This window comes from Sceloporus undulatus, chromosome 1, assembly GCF_019175285.1.
Source record: "Sceloporus undulatus isolate JIND9_A2432 ecotype Alabama chromosome 1, SceUnd_v1.1, whole genome shotgun sequence".
NCBI lineage: Eukaryota > Metazoa > Chordata > Lepidosauria > Squamata > Phrynosomatidae > Sceloporus > Sceloporus undulatus.
In genome coordinates, this window is record NC_056522.1 from 236319458 (window position 1) to 236342515 (window position 23058).

General features: G+C 40.0%; 1 protein-coding gene across 4 annotated transcripts in view; it reads left to right on the top strand.

Annotated features, from left to right (window-relative positions):
• Window positions 1–261: 261 nt before the first annotated feature.
• The window catches only part of MARCO (macrophage receptor with collagenous structure), a 57321-nt gene continuing 34524 nt past the window's right edge, over window positions 262–23058 (top strand). For 3 of the 4 annotated variants that reach the window (XM_042446163.1, XM_042446162.1, XM_042446164.1), the window contains exons 1-13: window positions 262–557; window positions 3242–3343; window positions 8421–8639; window positions 10024–10068; window positions 12043–12096; window positions 12866–12928; window positions 13032–13064; window positions 13806–13859; window positions 13971–13997; window positions 15591–15698; window positions 20332–20439; window positions 21021–21065; window positions 22709–22792. In XM_042446163.1, the coding sequence (XP_042302097.1) occupies window positions 443–557; window positions 3242–3343; window positions 8421–8639; window positions 10024–10068; window positions 12043–12096; window positions 12866–12928; window positions 13032–13064; window positions 13806–13859; window positions 13971–13997; window positions 15591–15698; window positions 20332–20439; window positions 21021–21065; window positions 22709–22792 (1057 nt within the window). In that variant the 5' untranslated portion in view covers window positions 262–442. The remainder of the gene's footprint in view (window positions 558–3241; window positions 3344–8420; window positions 8640–10023; window positions 10069–12042; window positions 12097–12865; window positions 12929–13031; window positions 13065–13805; window positions 13860–13970; window positions 13998–15590; window positions 15699–20331; window positions 20440–21020; window positions 21066–22708; window positions 22793–23058) is intronic. The other variant, XM_042446160.1, reaches the window with a different exon arrangement.

Below are 23058 nucleotides of genomic sequence, written 5' to 3' on the forward strand. Positions count from 1 at the left end.
GGATTTATTTATATGCCTCCCAATCACTGAGAATCCGGGTGGCTTACTGAAATCTGCTGTTTATGCCAGTTCAACAGTAACAAAATCATGACCGACATTTGTGCTGACAAGAGAAGTTCTCATTGTGAAACAAGGATCTCAGATATTAGTTAACTCTCTTTATTTGCTGTCTTTGACAATGTTAAGAGGTTTTGGAGGAAGTCACCAAAAATTCCATGTCAGAAAATTTGAAGGGTTTTTTTTTTTGCAAGTATAGTACAAAAAAAGAAAGAAAACCAACCAAAAAGACAATAGAAAATGTTCCTATGATAGTATGCATATTCAGTAGGCAAAATTAGGAAACCTCACATACCACCCACACACTTATACACATTTCCTCTTACTCTTCTTTAGTCCCTAAGTTTAACTTGATAAGAGTTTAATTTATAGTAAAGCTTTAATCATGAACAGCTCAGGTACTTACAGAGATGATGAAGTCTTCAAAAGCAGTGGAACTCTGACTTTTTCAGATAAGATGATGTTTACATCACCCACAATCACATCGTTTGAGATAAATGGTAATGTATTTTTGTTGTTTCATAACAATATACAATGGGAAAATCAAAATAGCTGTAGACATTTTTCTAGAGTACATTTAAGATTACTTTCTTGATAAGTGTTTCAGTGGGTTTTCATTCTATAATATGCTACTGTCTTATTGAACTTTGCTACTCCAGGATTTTTTGTTTAAACTCACCTTGCACTGAATAAATGGGGGGGGGGTATTTGATCCCAGTGAGCATTCCAGTGTTGGGATTGTGTTAGAGTAAAATTAGGATTTAATGTATACTTCTTGTATTTTGTGACCCCAGTGAAAATTCCAATTCCACCCTACCCATACCCACTGACAAAAATATGTTGACCTGACAACCAGGGTGCATCACTTCACCTCCCCGATGCATCATGGTTCTCCAGAATTTAGCATGAACATTTTGAATTATTTGGGACAAAATAAAGGCCTGTGTCAAAAAGCCATTAGAATTGTTGAGGGTTTTTTGGTTGTTGTTCCAGTTGTAATTGTTGTTATTGTTTTAACAACCTTGTGCATAACAAGTGGTTTAAATTTGGGGAAATGTTTGGGTGGCAATAATACAGAATGTGCAGACTGTAGGTTCTTTGTGGATTCTGCAGTAGAACATAACTGGGGGATCAAAATCCCCCAGCATGGCACTTGCAGGCTACATTTTTGCTATGAGAAATGTAGCAGACTATCTAGAGCTCATCTATATTTGCTAGAATACTTTGGGTCATCCATGGAGTAATCTGGCCCTGAATTACCCCCACCCCCCTCTCCTTACTTGCTGTGGGTTTTCAGTGAACAGACAACTTTTTAATGTGGTCAAAATAAGGGCCGGGCATTGTGTAAACAGCCCAGAGCCAATTCAGGGTTTTTAGGCCTGTGTAATGTAAACTGCACACAGCAAGCCTAAGTGGAATTCAGGGTTTATAAGGAATGTAAATAAACTATAAACGCTGTAACTCAGATTAATTGTGAAAAATATTTTATACACTACCCTTTCCAGAATTTACATGGGACTGCTCTGTGTCCAGGCACCCTGCATTAGTTACACTTTACCTTATTTAGCACCAGTGTAGGGGTGTTAGAGTGAAAACTGGAAAGCACTCCTGTATTTGTAACAGTTGTGTAGAAGAGGGAATTTCAGCAGGTGTTGCTTGTTACCTGGTTGCATGACTATACATCACAGGAGAAAAAAAGACCAGTTAAATGTGGTAACATACCATCTTTTTTGTTTGTTTGTTACAAAAGGTGTGTGCATTTTGTACACAGTTATTGCCACCTACCCATAGATGTTTTAGGTCTGTTCATTTTGCATTTCAAAAGATATTTCACAGCAGAGAAAGCCTTGTGTGTCACAGAAATAAGCTATTAATTACAATGAGCGAAATCCAGTATTACATGAGCAGAAGTCAGTGTGTACAAGAGTCTCCCTCTTCTCGTCTCCCACACACACATACACAACTTTGCTATTTGCTCTAGAAGATTTCCCATCCCCAGTGCTCCAGAGCAAATTTGTTGGATATTCATGGGATTGCAGTGTGAGGTCAAACTGAATCTACTAGCAGTATTCATGATGCTAGTAAAATTACACCAGAGGAACAACAGAACTGTTGCATTTGTGTAGCAAATGGAAAGAAGAAGACCCAGCACTGAGCTCACATCACTCTTGTACTTTTCTTGGGAGGAAATATATTCCCAGAATGAGTTGATTTGTCAGTCAATGTTAATATGTTGATCCAGTCTTATAAATTGCTCAGCTTGTGTTCATATTTGTTTCCCATATTGAATTAAATGGGACATGAAAAGTAAAACTATGATCCTATGTTAGAGTATAGTACATGAGAATGCACTAAAAAGTTGCTTTGCTAGTAAATACCAGAACACTGCCTTAAAGACTATTAAATTAAAGTAAGCATAAAACCTTGTGGACTACAGACCATATCATCAGGTGCCATATCATCAAGCTTATTCCAATATTAACATGTTCATCCTTAAGATGCCACATTAATTTTTATTGTTTTCATTGCATGAAGCTAACATAGTTACCTCTTTGGAATGTAAAATAATAAAGATGTGAAACAGACCCAACAGAGATCACAGAAATTCTTTGGAACAACACCTTGCTTGACCTAGTGCTAGACCTTACAGTACTTCCAAGTAAACATGCAGAGGACAGACCCACTCAGGTGCTTTTTTAAAAAAAATTTTTTTAAATATTAATACATAGTATTTCTATATATAAGAACAACATATAAGGGATATCTAGAACAAGACAAAAATAAATGGAATAAGGGAAAACACACATGACTTCCTAACCCCTTACAAACTGTTATAAATAATAGGTAACTTGTATCTACTGCAGTGGCTAATTCATTCTATTTCTATGTATTATATGAAAACTAATCCATTACAACAGTTAAAGAATAATTAAACAAGTGCTGGAACGAAAGTGAAGGTTAACAAATATTAAAGCAGTAGTATGTCACTTTCTACTTGCTTAAGAACTCACTGTTAACTAATATGGAATTCAGGATAAGCCAGGTTAATCAGAAGCCAGTGATATCTTTAGAATTAGTTGTGTGTAGGTTTAATAAATAATATTACACATCGGCTACTTATCTGCAGTTTGTAGTAATGGAATTGTATTACTTTGTGTTTTTTCATTCCTTCTCCAAACTTTAGAGCCAAAACGCCACAAAAAAACTTCCAGCTGCTGTATTTGGACTGTGCTTATAATGTACCTGACTGTGCTCACCACAGGCCTTGGACTGTTGACCTATGAAGGTAATTCATCTTAAATGCTGTTGACCCTTTTGAATCTAAAGGCAAAGATGTTTTAACATTTTAAATATCATATTTGTTAATCTGGCAAAGGAAAGATACTAGAGAAGGGCACAACCCACCACAAGGATGAGAAATTGCATGTAGAGGAAAAGCAATTATGCTAAAAAAAATGGAAAAGGTATCTTCTAGAGAATGCTAACTGATAAATCTTGCTGTCAAGATCAGCTTCTTAATTGAATCCTGTATTTAAAAATCATGAACAAATGTTTCTGTTGGTTTTTTAAAAGCAGTTTTAACAAATCTTACTCTAAACAGACCTCCACAACCTGGTGGTCTCTAGATGTGTCAGACTGCATATCTCCCATCTTCTTCAGCCATGGTAATGAGAAACTGTCCTAAAGCCTCAGAAAGGAGTACCATATAAAAATAGGAAAAATATGTCTGAAAGATGCCCACAGCACCAAAACACCAAAAGATTTGGAAATATTTCTAAAAAGAAAAGCAGAAGATGTTCCATTCACCCAGGACAGCCTCCCAGAATGGTAATAAATAACCAGCAGACCTTTTGTCTCCCAAACTGTTTCCCAGATACTCTCACATCCAGCCGCATGCTAGACAAATTTATCTTCTTAAGGATCCTGATGACAGCATGGGAAGACCTTTAAAATACTTTTCATCCTGCAGGATGTTAATAGTGACTTTAAACACACACACACACACACACACACACACACACCTTATTAAATATAAATTGCTGAAATAATTAGAAATATTCTGGGACATCAAACACTGTATAAGTTTGTTTTACACAAATAATGTCAGAGACTGGTCTTCATTTGGTAAACTGCACCTATTTTTTGGGATACCCTGGGATATAGAACTGGAATAGGTCCCCTTTCTGGACTGCCACTGCTATTCCCACAATCCCCAAGCCAGCATGCATTTTTTTTTTTTTAGAATAAGTAAATTCCCAAGTGCCAGTTATAGTAGCACAAACATTATTTTCTTTTTCTTTTCTTTGGTTATATTTTTGAAGAGAATGATGGAGGAGAGAATGGAAAGTATAGGGAGAAAAGAGCAAAATGGAAACCTATCATAAGAAAACAGGCCCAGAAAAGGGGATGGGGAAGATGGATATATGTGGCAAAACAGGAGTAGTGGGCCCCATCCTGCAGATTGAGGTTAAAGGTGAGTCATGGGAGATAAAACCTGGCAGGGGACAGAGAGTTGTAAAACACCAAAACACCACTTTCATGAGCATCATTTGACTTCTTAGCATGTAATGGCTCACAGCTGAGAGCTGGAATGTCTGGTGCATTTAAGGGTAGAGAAGCTGCTGCACTAGGACTGGTGACATGATGCTAGCAGTGCTAGTGCTTGAAATCACTCTGTTATGTGGGTATGGCTAGCAAAATGGTTGTCTCCTTTACATATGTATATAATGCACTGGCAGCCCTGGGCTGTGTGAGGTAACCAACAGACCTGTCTTTGCAATGCTAGCTGTTTACTATTGTAGGTAGTTAGAAAAGGCTATAGACCAGAGTATGAAGTTACTTGTCATTTGAAAGTGTTGTCAGCGGAAAAGTGATAAATGGTGGTGGACTTGTGAACTGGCCAAAAAATGGGGGACAAATGCCCAAGGACCACAATAAATGCTATTTATGTTTCAATTCCCCACTCAGCCATCAAACCCACTGGGTGACTTTGGACAAGTCACATGTTCTCAGCCTCAGGGGAAGGCGATGGCAAACTTCCTCTGAACAAATATTGCCAAGAAAACCCCATGATAGGGTCACCTTAGGGTTGCCATAATTTTGAAATGACTAGAAGGCCCACAACAACAAATGTATTAGTCAAACACAACAATCTGCTTTCCTTTCAGTGAGCTGAAGGGAGACCCAACAGCTCTTATTGTCTCCATCCTATCCATACAGCACCCCTCTGAAGCAGGTTAGACTAAGAGAGAGTGACTAGCGTACGGTCATGCAATGAGTATTATGGCTCAGTGGGTACTGGAATCTAGATCCCTTAAAGTCCGAGTCCAGCAGTCTAACCCCTATACCAACCTGGCTATCTTTGTATTCTACCTTGTCCTGTTATTCTATAGAAGTAGTAATTTAATCAGAGAATACATGTCCCAGCCACAGCTTAGCTTTCTATACAATGCCCCACCAAAGAAAATAATGGCATGCCCAATAGTTAATGGAGGATAGGGACAAACATGCTACTAGTCCACCACTTGCACTGAAAAGGTCAGGGTCAATGTGTGCTCCATTACATATATCCATCAAAAGCTAAATAAAAGATAATCTAACAATGGCAGTAGAAAAATGCAAAATGTTAAGTTGGGCAATTAAAATACTTTGCTTAGGATCAATGAACATGACACCAGAGACCTTTGGAAATCTTCATCAGGCATAATACAATAAAATAGGCAATGCCAGAAGAAACAGAAGTGCCCCAAACCTGACCCTCAACTTGCAATCATGGAGTTTGCATTTTAGATTTGAGATTACTTAGTGAATGGATTAGCCATTGTTGAGTGTTATCAGATTACATTAAGCATTCTAGGTTAGAGAGGTAATGCCTGACCCCTTTCTGAAAACACAGAAGCAGGCTGTAAGCCAGATCTATCTTTTGCCTTGGGCAAAACACAAGAGATTCCTAGGTAGGACTATAGCAAAAGTGTAGTGGAACATTTATCCTTACTAAAGCTATGAGTAATTTTGAAAGCTTGAAACTTGAACCTACTTATTAGAATGAGTGGAACGTTCAAAATACAAAGTCGCCCTTCAAACAGTAGAAAAGCATCTTCCTCTAGTGGTAGATTCTGTCCTAAACAGCTAAATAAGATGTTCTGTATCTCTCAGTACCATTCACTTTATAGGTACTAGCCAATAGATTCCTGCTGCAATAGTTGAACAAAAGATTGTACATGCAAGTAATATTAAGATGTGCTGTTTGATTAGGGGTGAGGCTGAGATGAACAGTTTCAATAAATAGATAACAACCCATTTTATAGAACATGTTTATTGCTTTGAAATTATTACTTTTTATGAATTAAATGTTTCTTCACGTTTTCTTATGTTACCACAAGTCTATAGTTTGTTGTTATCTGCCCTCAAGTTGATTTGGACTCATGGCGACCCTGTGGATGGGACACCTCCAAGAACCCCTACTAACTTCTCTACTTAGTTCCTGCAAGTTTATGCCTGTGTCCCCCCCGATTGAGTCCATTCATCTGGCATGCAGTCTTCCTTCCTTTCTTCTACCCTCTACCTTCCTTTCCTAGCATCATTGTCTTTACTAGTGGTCCATGCCTTCTCATTATATGGCCAAAGTATGTCAGCCTCAATTTAATTATCTTGGTTTCTAAGACCTGTTACACATGGGCACCCTAGGATGGACTCAGTTCGTGCTAGGGTTAGAAAGGGGCATCTCTTCCAGATGCCCCTAACCCTACCACGGACTGAGTCCGTAACAAATGGTGGCGGCCGTTCCACACAACCACTGCCATCTTGATGTAGCAGACACTCTGAGTCCGCACGTTGCGCCCCGGAAGTGACACTGCGAGTGCGTGACTAGCGCCTCGTGGTGTCTCTTCTGGGGCCCAGGAAGGAGCGCGATTTTCGCACTCTTTCTCTGCAGCATCCGGGAACCGCGCCGTTTAGCTGCTGCGGTTCCTGGATGCTGCAACTGGCGGCGGCGGCAGACCGCCACTTCTCAGCAGTCTGTAACGGGCCTAAAGTCTCTGGCTTGATTTGCTCCAAGAGCCATCTGTTTGTCATTTTGGCTGTCCATGGTATCCTAAGCACTCTTCTCCAGCACCACATCTCAAATGAGTTGATTTTCCTTCTGTCTGCTTCCTTTACTGTCCAGCTCTTGGATCCGTACATGATGATGGGGAATACAATGGCTTGGATGATTCTAACTTTTGTGCTCACTTGTATATCTTCAAGATCTTTTCTAGTTCCTTCACAGCTGCCCTTACCATTCCTAATCTTCTTTCTTTCTTTCTTTCTTTCTTTTTTATTTATTTATTTAGTTAGTTATTGTATTTATACCCTGCTCTTCAGCCCTAAAGGCTCTCAGAGCAGCTTACAAGTGGTTAATTAGAAGGTTCCCTGCCCTCAGGCTTACAATCTAAAAATGCATGACACAAAAGGAGAAGGGAATGGCAGTGGGGAGGGGATCAGGTCCAGCAATTCTTCTCTCCATTTGTGGCCTGGACCAAGGCAGATGGACTGGAGGGAGGGCTCTGCTTCTTAATCTAGTTCAGGCCCAATGGAACTGGGCCTGCATCTCACCCTCCGAGGCCGTATGGCATCAGATAGACTGGAGAGAGGGCTCTACTCTTTATTTCGTGACTGTAGTCACCATTCCGGTCTATATTTGATCATAGCTACAGGAATTCTTTAACTATTTCCATTCCTTCAATAGCTACATTGAATTTATCTATCTCTTCTGTGGTCATAATTTTTGTTTTCTTTATGTTCAGCATTAATCCTTCCTTTGCACTTTCCTCTTTAACCGTCCTTAGTAACCTTTCCAAGTCTGCGATGTCTTCCGCCATTATGATGGTATCATTTGAGTACCTTAGGTTGTTGATATTCTTTCCTCCTATCTTCCTTCTTCCTCCTGTTTCTCGCTCTGCTTTTGTTATGATATTTTTGGCATATTACTTGAACAAGTAGTGTGGCAGAATGCAGTCTTGCCTGATCCCATTGCCTATTGAGAATCACTCTGCTTCTACAGATTCAATTCTGACAGTGGCCTCTTGTCCTTGGTACAGATTTCTCATCAGGACAATTAAATATGGTGGCACTACTTCCATGTCTTTAAGTGCATTCCATAGCTTTTCATGATCTATAGAGTCAAATGCTTTGCTGTAGTCAATAAAACAAATACTTCCCCTCCCCCCCTTTGGAATTTTTTGGTGTGCTCCATTAGCCATCATATGTTTGCCATGTGGTCCCTGGGGAAATACAGAATAAGTTAGAAAGTTAGTACACTTGGACATTTGGGTGATGAGCAATATGATACTTTATTGATTCTGTGACCACTCTTCTGTTTTTAGTCTATAAGCTTCGCAAGGATTTGGATAACATGAAAGAAGGCCCACCTTTAAAAGGAAAACTAAAGAGTCATTTTGCCAATGACACTGTGCAGAAGGAGAACATTTTTGGAACAAACTCACAGAGAAGGGAAGAAAATTGGATCAGAAGTTTAAAGGAGGAAATCCAGATAATCAAGTTGAGCAACCAACATTTACATTGGAAAATGGCCAATGTTACAGGTACGTCCTTGCTTTTTCTCCTCACCATCACATTGTACATACTAAATAGTCTGGAAAAAAGAAAAGGGGAAAAACATAGTTATCATTATTCAAATGGTAGCTGTGCAGAACAATGAGCATTTTCATTTTATTGTCACATGGGCCCGTTACAAATGGGCAGGAAAGTACGCACGGAGCGCGTACTAGGGTTAGAAAGGGGTGGTGCTTCTGCATCCCCTAACCCTAGTGCGCGCTCCACGCGCACAAAATGGCGGCGGCCATTCCACACCGCCACCGCAATGAGGACGTCACGACCATGCCGCCTCTATACAGGGCGGAGCGGACGTGACGTCCTAGCTCCACGCCAGGGCGCTTAGTGTGCCCTTAGCGCGGAGCAGGAAGGAGCTCCGTTTTGGAGCTCCTTCCTGGTTTGGTCCACTGGGCACAGCCTTCACATGGCTGTGCCCACGCGACCAAAGGCGAGAAAGGGGCCAAGCGGCCCCGTTCTCCCTCCTCCCCACCGCTGCGGGGTGTCCCCTTGGGGCTTGAAGCCCCAAGGACCCCCTTCCCAGGCTGTGGGGAGGGGCTTTGCCGCTCCCCCGCCGCCTGAAAAAGCGGCGGATCGGGGGGCATCAGCGGCCTGCCCTCTGGACACTGAGGCCCTGATACAGCGGGGAAAGGGGCAGGTGCAGCCCGCCCCAAACGGGCGGTCTGTAACCCGCCATACTTTTATTTTTTCCTTTGCAAGAAATCATAAGGAAAAATTTTGCCCTAGAAAAGGCTAACTGCTACTCCATTGATCAGGATCAAAACAAGATTCCTTTCATTGTGAAGCAAATGTACAATATGAATATGCTGAACTCCTAATCTATTGTGTTTGGGGGTGGGGATTCAAAATGAATTCAAAATGACATTGACAGATTTGAGAACTGGACCAGAAAACTAACAAAATGAATTTCAACAAGGATAATTTAAAAAATTCATCTAGGCAGGAAAAATTATATCTCTCGCTTTAATAGACAAGCATTTATGTTGTATCATTTCTTTCCATACTTTCCCCTTCATAGTATTCCATGAGTGTTGGTTAGCTTACCAGATTCTTGCTTCACAATCACCCTACTGTAGACAAAAATGTATTCCACTTGTGCTTTTTCAAAACCATTTTGTTGAAGGGTTACTGCTGGGCATATATATGTATGTATGTATGTATGTATGTATGTATGTATGTATATAATATTCTGATGCATGTGTATTTGAATCTTGTGAGGTTTTTTCTTCTTGGAGAAGAAATTAATCTCGTTTCTCATAAGAGAAAGGCATTTACTTAATTGTGCACTTGTATTACAATTGATAGCTGTCTCTAAAATGTTTGACCATTTCCAGTAAATATCCATATGTATTTTAGACCAGCTTGAAAGCAATAACATTCGAGGACTTCCAGGACTTCCAGGTGGGTTTATAAAAGCTCTGCTGATCACTTTAATTTATTTACTTATTTCATTCACTTAAATTCTTTTTCCTCCCAACAATGGGACTCAAGGTGGCTTATGACATAATTTAAAAACAATATGTATTTAAAACTGTATATTTTTTTTAATTTAGTTATTTAAAAAAGCAGTTAAACAATTTATGAAGTTAACACATTCATGTTCATTAATAGACTATATACAGTACACACTATAGAATCATAGAATCATAGAGTTGGAAGAGACCCCAAGGGCCATCCAGTCCAACCCCCTGTCATGCAGGAAATCACAAGCAAAGCATCCCCAACAGATGGGTATCCAGCCTCTGCTTAAAGAAGGAGACTCCATCACACTTCGAGGGAGTTTGTTCCACTGTAGAACAGACCTTATTCTCTTTTCCTGGAGCTTGCATCCATTATTCCAGGTCCTAGTCACTGGAGCAGCAGAAAACAAGCTTGCTCCCTCCTCAATATTTAAACAGGGCTATCATGTCACCTCTTAACCTTCTCTTCTTCAGGCTAAACATCCCCAGCTCCCTAAGTCATTCTTCATAGGACATGGTTTCCAGACCCTTCACCATTTTAGTTGTCCTTGTTTGGACACGCTCCAGTTTCTCAATGTCCTTTTTGAATTGTGGTGCCCAGAACTGGACACAATATTCCAGGTGGGGCCTGACCAAAGCAGAATACAGTGGCACTATTACTTCCCTTGATCTAGACACTATACTTTTATGGATGCAGCCTAAAATTGCATTGGCCTTTTTAGCTGCCATATCTCACTGTTGACTCATGTTCAACATGTGGTCTACTTGGACTCCTAGATCCCTTTCACATGTAGTCTCATTCAGCCAGGTGTCCCCCATCCTATATCTGTGCATTTCATTTTCCCCCCCTAAGTGCAGTACCTTACATTTCTCCCTGTTGAGGTTTATTTTGTTAGCTTTGGCCCAGCATCTCAGTCAGTTTCTAAAAGCCTGATGGCATAAGAATATCTTAACCTGACAGCAGAAGGAGACCAAGGATGGGGCCATCCTAGGGTAGGAGTTCCAAAGTCTGGGAGCAGCCACAGAGAAGGCCTTCTCATATGTTCCCACCAAATGAACCTGAGAAGGTGGTAGTACAGAGAGAAGGGCCTCTCCAGAAGATCTTAGTGCTCTAATGGGCTCATAAAGGGAGATACAGTCCTTCAAAAGCCAGGATCCAAGCTGGGATCCAAGCCTTACAGGTTTTTTTAAAAAAAACCCAGCACTTTGAATTATGCCCAGAAATGGGCTGGCAACCAATGGAGTTGTTGCAACAAAGAGTTGGGGGGCTCCCTGTAGCCTGGTCCAATTAACAATCTAGTTGGGGCCAACTAAAGTTTCTGGGCAGTTTTCAAAAATAGAGCACACTTAAGTAGTCTAAATGGGATATACCCAGGGCATATATTAATCAAACAGATCTTGGAAAGATTCCTTTTTTTTTTTTTTTTGGTATGGTAGCACCCAGAATCCCCTAGCAAGGATGGCCAGTTCTTGTCCAAAACTATAATTTTCTCCAGCTCTAAGCGACACCATTCACCCAATTCCTGTAAATCACCTTGGTCAACACTGGATCATACAAAATGATGTAAAACCAACTCATCCATAGAAAAGTTTAAGATGGTTTACTGCACCCTGGCATGAGGAGTGGTCAGCTAACTCTCTGTTGCTACTGCTCCCCTACAGATCAAAATATTATCATACATGCTCTTTCATCTCAAACTCAAATACAGGGCAAATGATCGTGTAATTGGCATTTAAATTCTCTATGCTGCCTTTGATCACTATTTGTGTGTGTGTGTAAAATGTTATGTATTTGTTCTAAAACCATTTAAAAACCAAATTAATAAATAATGTTGGCTTGTTTTCTAAAATATTTTAATTCTTTCATTCCTGTCATCTGTATTGCTCTAAAATTAAAAGTTTTATTCCTATGTAGGTTCCAAAGGAGAAAGAGGAATTCCAGGAATGAAAGGAGATCAGGGCAATAAAGGTAAATATTCATGTATTTTTATTCTGAATTTGGAGCACAATGGCCCAGTTCAGATGTCATAGTGTCAATCCAGTAAACCTTAAATTTAGTAAGATGGGTACCTGTATACTTCCATACCCCACCCCTGGACTATGTATCCAATTAATTAAACTAATTTCAGATGACATTCAGATCAAGAAGCTTTAGCCACTTTTCATACCAGAATAAGATACATGAGTTTCATTCACACTACGGAATTATAGTGCTATCATTCCAGTTTATCTCCAAGGAGTGGAATCCTGGGATTGGCAGTCTAGGCAGTCTAGGGAGGGGCCTATAGATTATTCAGCCATAGAGGTCCTCTAGAGCCTCCCAAACTTCAACCAAAGGATTCCATAGGATGGAACCATGACAGTTAAAGGGGAATAATAGTGCTATATTTCAGTAATGAGAATGGGACCAGGAATGGTCACACTGCTCATTCCTGATCCAAAAAAAAATGGTTAAATGGTTAATATTTTGGCCAGAAAACTGACTGTCCATTGATGAAGATGAAGAAATACACTGGAGCAGAAACTCAGCTGATGAAAACTGATATCTACCAAGCTAGCTGAACAATAATGACATCAAGACTATGGCATAGATAGATAGGTTGCATATGAAGCCTACTAAACTATGCCACTATTATGTGTTTTCATTAAATTAGAAAAGTCAAAGATGATATATCATTTGCAGTATGTACATCTTAACACAACTGTAACTAACTGCTGTGATTTGTACATTTTTTCAGGAGACAGGGGTGAAAAAGGAGACACTGGTTTAAGAGGAAACAAAGGAGAACCAGGGTCTTCTGGTAAGCAAATAATCTGATGTCCCAAAATTTTCTGTTGAGTACTAGATGTAATCCTTCTGAACAGCTAATTTAAAAGCAATTATGTTCCTTTCTTTTATTTCAGGTATTGGATTGCCTGGACCAAAAGGAGAACCGGGTAAAACATAATAATAATCTTCTCATATAATAATAGCTTTAAACACTGATAAATCCTCTTCAGTTCCACTTAGATTCAGCACTGGAAGGTCATATAATGTTTGCACTAGATTGATAGCAGAATATTTTACAAGGTTTTAAATACGTCATTTTGTATCCATGTGATAGATGCATCCACTTGCTAAGCCTTGTGTGTAAGATTTTCCATTCCATAAATAAATAAATCCTCTTAATGTTCAAGAGACTACAGCCTAAATCAAATTGCTAGCCCCAACTAGAGTAGATCCACTGAAGCAATAGGATTTGTACAAGTGTTGACTTAATATTCAGCAATTGATTCAGTGGGTCTACTCTAATTGGGATAAACCATTGACTTTAGCCCTTGACAAAATGGTTCTCTAGCGTGCGAAGAAACCATCAACTTACTCTAAATAAAGATTTTAAATTCCAGCTGATTAGTTTCAATAGGACAGCTCAGTGAAAACACCATATCTTCCAACTGAACCAGACTTAGAACTTGCTTTAAACTCTATACATCTGAGTTTAATTCCAGCTGAAAAACCTGAGGTGATGCGAAGTCTCTCAACTCTCACTATGTTACATGATGCGGGTAATTCAGAACTGTTTAAGAGGAAACAGCCAGAACTGTTGTCTAGAGTAAGCCTTAGTGAGTTTAGTAGAACTTAATCCTATGACAATATGTTTATGACTGGCAGTCTAAATGTCTTCATTTGTCTTTTAGGAATTCCAGGGGCAAGAGGATCTCCAGGAATCCAAGGAGAGAAGGGTGAAGCAGGTAATCAAAGATGGCCTGTAGTAACAAATGTGATGCCAAAAAGCAAGTGAAATTCTACCTAGTTTGCCAGTCATCTTTATTATTCATAGTGTCTCTTTGATTTGATTTCAGGGATCATGGGACCCAAAGGATCAAAAGGTGAGCAAGGAGTGCAGGTAATGCTTGCTAAAGATTAGCAGTGGGAATCATGCAGCCCTCTAGTTGCTGTTGGACTGCAGCTCCCAGCATTCATAGCACCATTAGCAATGCTAGCTACAACTAGATGCACTTCAACCACATACAAGGCCAATATGATTCTCACCACTGCTTTATGACAAGGGAGAAGACATGATTATGGGATTTCTAGTCTCAGGTGCCAAATTAGTTGGCTTGAGTACCATAGGGATGGGCACCATTTGCTATGCCAGTGGACTACCCTGCAGGCCACCAATGCCATTTCTGCACCCTTTGGAGTGCTTTCAACATTCTTCAGAGCTTCCACTGCAGTTTTCCAAAAGAAAAAGTATGAGACATGTCTATGGAAGCCTTGAGAAAGTGCAATTCATAGCTTCCAACCCTACTGCCCAAAAGGTACAGAGACCCTCCATTTTTTTTGTTTTACACCTCCCCAACCAACTTTTTTGAATCTAGAAGTAGAGCCTGGGGCAACCTGGGAGGGACAGAAATGGGGAGGTGGTGCCCTCTCAGACCATCTTCAGCTGTCCATCCCTGATGTAAAGGAAAGAAGATGCATGTGGTTCAAACGATAGAGAAGACACTGCAAATGTGAAAACTCAGAACTTTTTTCCAACATGTTAATGTTATTTAACCACAGTTGTGACTAAACCTATCGATGTGTAATAGAGATGTCAAAGGATTAGATTATCTCACAATAACTTCAACAGTTGGGTGACAGTCTCCATTGAGACTTAACAAGTGGAAGAGATTTGGGTTTTAATTAATTCATTGCAGGCATGCCCATTTTCCCTGTTTGCACCCTGGATAAAAGCATAAGAAATGTCCTGTTGGATCAGATCAAAGACCCCTCACTGTGATGAGGAATATTTATTCCTCCAGATACTCTAGCCCACAATTGGTTTGGGCTAATAGGAATATACCAAAGAAGCAGAACAGATGATGCTTCTCCATACTTGATTGATGGTATAGAGCCAGGAGTCAACCAGACAGTCTATGTTTCTGACAACAGTATATCCTGTAACATTAGTAAATATCGTGTAAGCTAAATGCCCAGAATCATCTTCATTTCTGAAGGCACCAGTAAAAGGAGAACTGCTGAGGAAGATAGAGTAAAAGGGGTTCACTTCTGGTGCTCAGTCATCTAAAGTGGCCCTGGGGAAAAATAGGCCCGGTACAAATGGGCACTTTGCTGCATCCTCACCATGAACTAGGGCTAGATGAGGCTAGGCATTTACATGCCAATAGCCCTAGTCCGTGAGGATGCCACCGTCATGGCTTGCTGCCATCCACATGGGTGAAGGCAAGATGGTGTGAGCATAGTGCAACTCTCAAATGGAGCTGGCAAGAAGTGATGTGATTGGGGTGTGCGAGTGTGTCATTTTAGGAAGCTACTTTTGGCAGCTTCTTTTTGCTCCTGGGAGGGAGCACATCTTTGCTGTGCTGTTGGGTTGCTCCAGCAATGACGTAGAGCAAAGAGGGGCAGCATAGAGCTGGCTGTCTGTTGAGCCCCATAATCTCTTTCTTCCTTTGTATGTTATGCTTGTTCCAATCCAGGTTTAACTGGACCTGAGGGCGAAAGAGGAGCTAAAGGGGCTCTTGGACCTGCTGGGCCAAAAGGTGAATCAGGATTAAAAGGAGATATGGGAGAGAAGGGACTTCAAGGTAAGACTGTTTGGCTAGAAGATTGTCTCTACCATTTTATCTTTTCAGAGTATAATGGTAAATTTTGGACTACAGCTCTCAGAATTCCCAGCTAACAGGGCCACCAGAATTCTGGTTATTGAGCAGTCTAAAAGTGGAATGGATGTACAGTGGTCCTTTCCCTTACGCGGGGGATCCATTCCGGACCCTCCGCAGAAGGGAAATTCCCTGTACGCTCGAGCCCCATTAAATATAATGGGGCTCATGCCCACAGTGGTCTGTGGCGGCGAGTGTGCCACAGTCACCACAGACACACACACCATTGTTTTTTCTGGCGCACAGTGCTGCTTCTTCCAGCACAGTTTCCAGTATATGCTGGAAGCCACATAAAGCATGCCCACGTATGATGTGAGCGCACTGTACTTGACTATGAACTTTATCACACTACCTCCAGTGCCACCACTTTTGAATTTGAGCCAAATTCAGAAGTTACACTGGTTTTATCACACAGACTTTCCCCTCAAAATGGCTTCCTGTTGCTTCCAGTGTTGAATTCAGGCCCCATAAGCTGCTTTGGCAGCCATTTTTTCAAAACCAGAAGCTTCAGAATTCGAAAAAATCGCCACTGAAGAGACTTACAGGGCTCGAATTCAACACTAGCAACAACAGGAAGTCATTTTGAGGGAAAGTGCATGTGATAAAATCAGTGTAACTTCTGAATTTGGCTCAAATTCGGAAGTGGTAAGCTGGCACTGGAGGCAGAGCGATAAAGTTCATAGTCAAGTACAGTGCACCCGCATCATACGCGGGCATGCTTTATGTGGCTTCCAGCATATGCTGGAAACTGTGCTGGAAGAAGCAGCACTGTGCACCAGAAAAAACAATGGTGTGTATGCCTGTGGTGACTGTGGCACGCGTATCGCTTGCTGCCACACACCAGGTAAGAAGAGGTAAGTCAGGCACCAGAGGTGATGTGCTAACATCCTATAAGTCGATCTCAGTCCTATAAGTTTTAAGGGGAGGTTTTGGGGCCCAAATTATGGATTTTGACATGACCCGTGGATAAGTCAAGGTTAAAACATAGTGACACATAACAAAGGAGCTAAAGAATGAAACTAAGGAAAATGATGCCAAAGAACTTACAAAATTGGCATAAATGTTTATGCTCACACTAAAGGCTTGATGGATGAGAGAATAGAAGGAGGTAAGTGCTTCCAAGACAGATTGCACTCTTGGTTTTTACCTGTGGATGGTTCCTTTCTTTTATAAGAGTTAAAAGTATAGTACTTATATTGACCAATGGATAAGTTGACTTAGATTTTATATTGTTTTATTTGTGGATTTTGTGCCTTGGCTTTTTTTTTATATTGTTTTTATATTTACTGTTTTATATTGTGACGGCTTTTAGCTTTTAACAATAAGTTTCTATACTATACATGAGTATATACCGTAATTCTAGACATATCTTTTCAAAAGTCAATCATTTTCAAAACCCATTTTCAGGCAAAGATGTATAGCAGAATTGGGAAGCCATAGTAGATCCTGAGGTCAATTTACACATTTGCATGAATTGCCAAACATGCCAAAAAAGACAAAAGCTAGAAGTGGCCAGATCTTCACTTGTTTTGAAAAACAGCTTTAAAAACATTAAACAATATGGGAGGGACTGCATCCCATTTAAAAGGTGAATTAGTGCTCTGTAGATTTCCAGCAAATGTAGTTTTTCCTTCTTCTTCAGTTTAGGGAGCCTATGGCTCCCAAAACAATCATGGTACAGATGTATCCAAACCTGGTGCTGCGTTTTGTACTTAATGCATTGGATTACAGCTTTGTTTCAACTGTTAGTTGTTGAATCAGTGTCTTCTCTGGCCTACTCCTCCTCCTCTTTCTTCTTCTGGAGGAAAGATTTTCTTCTTTTTACATCTTCAAAGCTTACAAATCAATTTTGAAAAAGACAGATGTAGCCTGAGAGTTCTTCCTTTCTGCTTTCTCCATGACCGCTGCAGAGGCACAGACACCCTTGCTTTTGCAAAGGGGAGGCGAGTAGGCAGAAGCAAGAATTGGTATTGCTTCAGCTTCATTTTTTGCTCTAAGATGGAGAAGAACATGCTTTGGTTCATACCTCCAATAGGGAGGTGAAACACATTGTAGAGTTACATACTTTTTCAAAGAAAGACAGAGGAAAAAAAGAACAGGCATTTTTTTTCTGTACCTTTAAGGGAGAAGAAAACTTCCTATACTTTCCTCTATAGTTTGTCTTCCAAATGCCTCATACTGACAGCTTGTTGCAAAGTGAGCCTTGTTGCTGCTTATTCCAGTTGTCCTGTCCATTTTACACCCAGTTACAGTGCCTGAGGAAGCTTTGTCAGAAGAATAATGAGAGAACTCGATTGTGCAGGAGCACCTAGCCTTTCAGGAATAAAAAGTTGCTTCCTGCAAAGGCATGAGGGACTTGGATCAAATCAGATTTAATTGTATGTTAGTAAAAGGTAGAGCTGGACATTTTATATGGTTAGAAGGGGCACTGGTCACCAGGAAAATTTATCAGCAGTGTTCAGAATAGTGCCAGATAGCTGCAGTGGGTTTAGAAATAGAATATAACTCCCAAATAGGCACACCTAGGTGCCTAGTTTAACTAGGGACATAATTCTTGTGCAAACAAGCTGGGACAGCCAAAGGTAAAGACCCTTGACTGAACTAACATCTTCATATCATTTCCCTAACAGAAATAAGAAACTCCTTGCTCCCTTGTCAAAGAGTGATGACTTGTCACACACAAGGCAGTAGTTCTCCACTTACCATCCTGTAATGTCCCTTTCAGGAACATCTGGAGAGCATGGCCACAGATATATAAAACAGGGGAGATTCTTTGTTCTTTATCCTAGAGGAAGGATAATGGCAGTTCCTACCGAGGGAAAGTATGGGGGATTTAACACTGGACTTGATACTGTCTTTGTGGATTGTAGCAATTCAATTGGAATATTATCTGTTCATGGTGATTTTTTTCTTCCCAATTTCTCTTAATGCAGCTTCCACCTTTCTTTCTAGAATTTGGTATTCATCTTCATATGATTCTTCATTCCTTGTATCATTCATTTCTTCTTCTTTTTTATACTGTATAGCTCTTCTCTGTGTTGCAGCCAACGTCCTTTTATTTCTTCTTGATCTTTTCGTACGTTCCTTTTCTTATCATAGAGTTTCTGAGCTGTTGATTTGAACTTCCCTTTCAGTTCCCTTATCTTGTGGAAGAGATGGCTTGTTGTTGTTGTTGTTGTTGTTGTTGTTGTTGTTATTTTCTTTTATTCCTCTGCATTGATTATTATAGTAGTCCTCTTTATTCTTGTTCATTAGTTGCTGAATCATTGCCTTCATGGTTCTGATTTTGTTCCTGTCCCCCTCTTGTTTTGCTTCTATGTACTGATTCTACAGACTAACATGGCTATATCGAATTCCACCACTATGGAAAGCACAAATAAATAAATAAACTCTCTAAAACTCTAAACAAAGATTTCTAAATAAATCTCTCTTAAGTCACCCAAACCTGGTATGTACATAAAGTTTATTCAGCCTCGTGCAAAACCTAATTTCCCCTACAAATAAAGTAATACTGTCATATTTGGTGGGGACACCTCCCCAGTCCCTCCACCTTTCTTTGGGTAACAATGGCGGGGTACAGACTGCCAGAAAGAGGTGCCGGGGAGGCGCCTCTTTGCTCCACAGCAGCGCCACAGCAACCAAACTGTGCAACGCTGCTGTTCAGCAACAAAGGAGCATTAGAAAGTGGCTCCTTTTTGCGGCGCAGTTCCGTTGCTGCAAACCTACAAAGATGTCCTGATGGCGTCACAGCTGTGCAGCGCTGTTTGGACGCTGCGCAGCCGCGACGTACCTGTGCGCGCCATGTGGGTGGTGGTGCACAGCTGCGACGCCCTCATCACCTGCTAGGGTTGCGGGGCATGTGCACGTGCTGCCCCAAGGCAACCCTAGCACGTCATGGGCGTGCCGCAAAGGGCCTGTCTATATAGGGCCAATAGTAACTAGGAAATCTCTTTCTTTATACCTCAAAAGTGTTATTTTATTAATGAAACCTGAAGAGTCCTATATATATATGATGGAATTTTGGGTGTAAAAGGTTTTTAAACATGGTCCACACAGTGAGCAAGTATATTTTCAGTCCAGCAGGAGGAATGAGATTTTCAGCTCCAAAAATTTCTGCACTTAGATTTTATATTGGTATGTATAGGCTTTAAGCAGTATACAAAAATTAAAATGTATTATGAAGTTTTATGTAGATATTATGATATAATTATGTGCTGTCCACTGAACACTTGGAGCCATAGCTCTCTTTTTCCCTGTGCATTTCTTACACTGAACAAGAGATATGTCCCCTCTCCCACTATTTCGAGATGCTCTTTCTCCATTTTGATCCTTGAGCTGCCACTGTCTTTGGTATTGGTAATCTAAATGGTAAGAGGGAAGCAGTTCAGTAGCAAGATTTGGTCCTGCCCAGATTTAGCATCAAAACACATCTTGAATCTCCTCCTACTACTCTTCATTGTAATTTTTAAGCATTTAAACACAAATTTAGTGCTGCACAAAAGATAAAAATGATTGAAAAAAGCTTACAAACTAAAACAAGTTCCAACATACTAAATAGGTTTCCGAGGGCCCCAAGGACAAGCTGGTGAAAAGGGAGCAATAGGACCAAGAGGACCAGTTGGAGATCCAGGACAGAAAGGAGAGCAGGGAGAACAAGGTCTCCAAGGTGAGTAAACACAATAAAACTGCTAACCTAAAGTGCCTGTAGCATGGCCAAACTTCAAATGGCCATACTTCCTGCATTATAGGTATGTCAGTGACACAAGCATATTCTAGAAATTGTACTTTGTAGTTCTGTGCTTTCAAGTTGTTTCTGAGTTATGGTGACCCTAACGTGAACCTTTCACATGATTTTCTTGGGAAGATTTGTTCGGGGGGGCGGAGGGCTGCTATTGCTTTGCCCCTGAGGTTGAGAGTATGTTACTTATCCAAGCTCATCCAATGGGTTTCATGGCCAAGCAGGGATTTGAACCCCGGTCTTTAGAACCGTGGTCCAATGCTCAAACTACTACACAACACTGGCTAATGGAAACTGTACTAGGATTATATCATTTATTTCTTTTTAGACAAGCGTTTCCTTTCTAGCAAATTCCAGCCACTATTTTATTCATTCACGTTTGTGGGTTTTTAAAATATGTGCTTAAAATTTAAAATGTATTTTATACCACACCATTTTATAATATCAGATTTATTCAAGACAGTGAGGCAAACAGCATCATACTGGCTTGCAAAATGTTTCTGTTTCAGGTCTGAAAGGACTCCAAGGATTTCCTGGACACCCAGGAGAGAAAGGTATATTATTATGAATAATTAACACTCTTTTTTTTTCTTTTTCTTTTTTTTTGTCATCTTGCTCATGTCTTTTAAGCAACAGGAATTTCAGCTCTTATAACTTCTCTAACACTAATTCAGAAGCTACTTTGATCATGCTTGTTCTAATAATCCTGCACACACTTACCTGGAAGTAAATTTCATTGAATGCAATGGAATTATTTCTGAGGCGCTATTTACACATTTTGTTTTGCAATGCAACTATGCAAATAATCTCACTCACACATTCCCAATTTGCTGTTTTTTTTTATTGGCACCACATCTCTGTGAGTGCTGTAGTTCACATGTGTCAGTACTGTGAATAAAGACCACAACAACATACCTTTATTTCAGACAACTGGCCACACTGTGAATAAAAATGAAGTCAATAATGTGGATGTATTTGAAATGCATTCAAAACATGCAGAGTTGTATCCTGGTTTATCTCAGGTCTATCCAGATCAGTCATTCACTAAAACTAAAAAACAAAACAAAAAACCAATCTCCAAGATCAATTATCCCAGGTTTTGCAGCTTTTTGGCAACTTCCCCCAAAACTTAATCAGATGCATTCAAAATTCACTTGAACAACACATATTCAACCCACTTTCTACCAGGATTCATCTGAATAATCCTTGGGTTATCATCCATAGGATTACCCTCATGGGCATGCAGTCAAAAATGGCTGCTCTTCTAAATGCACTTGCTAGGAATAAGATCTAATGATAGCAGTGGGATTTAAGGTTACAGCTAGAGTTAGAAGAGACTTATTGAAATCAATTGGATCTAAATTATTTCCTTCTAAGTGTAGGTGAATCTGTATCCAAGTCTTAATTCTGAGCAAATAGATTCAAGATTACACTGATAATTGATAGGTTTTGCAGACAAGGTGATGACTCATTAGAAAGCATGAAAGAAAATTTTAGTTGAAATTGTTAAATTCTAAGAGTTTTTTTTCCCCTCAGAAAAAAGCATAGCATTTCCGGCTTAAATGGTATTGAATTGTGGTTCTTAAAATGGATTTGTGGGTTGTTGTTTGGGGATTAGTCTCTTCCCTGTTCTTATATCTACCAAAACAAAAACAAAAAACCTTTGCCAAAGTAAATGCTGATTGGCTGCCGTTGCTTGACTAACAGATGCTTCTTCATTCAATTTACCCAAAGGAGTTTTGCTTTCCCAACATCATGGGTCGATGAATTAGGCTTGTTCTTAATTGTAAAAAAGAGATTTTGAACCCCTCTTGTCCTGTCTGTTCTAACAATACCTGTGGTGCTACTGTATAGATTTGCAGTCTAAATCTATCCTGATTTACATAAATGAGAATGAAAACAACATCAACAGAATATTGGTGTAAAACAGCTGAAGATGTTCTGTTCTGTGTTTCTTTTCTTCTGAGGCAAAGAGCCTAAGACATCCAAAACTGGAGAGTAATTGTTTTGTTGTTTTGATACCAGCCACAACTTGTATGTAGTATCCTAACAATTGAAGTGGTATCTTGCTCTGCAAAATAAAATGCTGATCCTTCTACACTTTCCTTCACTCCTCAGTCATAGAAAGTCATTCATTGCTTTATTTGGTTCCTCTGTCATTCTGACTACTGCTGGCATTCTTTGGTTCACTTACAAGGTGTTCCTGGTAACATGGGCCCACCAGGACAACCTGGACTGCAAGGTGCAAAAGGAGAGAAAGGTGCAGCAAGTAACCTTCCAGGTACAAAAACCGCCATGTTTCTTAGAGTCAAATTAGATGTAAGGACTATTGTTTGCATTTCTCCTCCTCCAATATGATTTCCACAAAGAAACATGTCTCAGCAATCAGATTTACAAATTAATTTTGTGATCATCTTCCAATGATCAACCACAAAACAAGGATTGTGATTAAATATAAGATACATAGGTGAGGAAAATTACAAGCTTTGATAAACATCTTTTACCACCTGGGGGAACACCTTTGCTAAAATGTGATAAATCCATTGT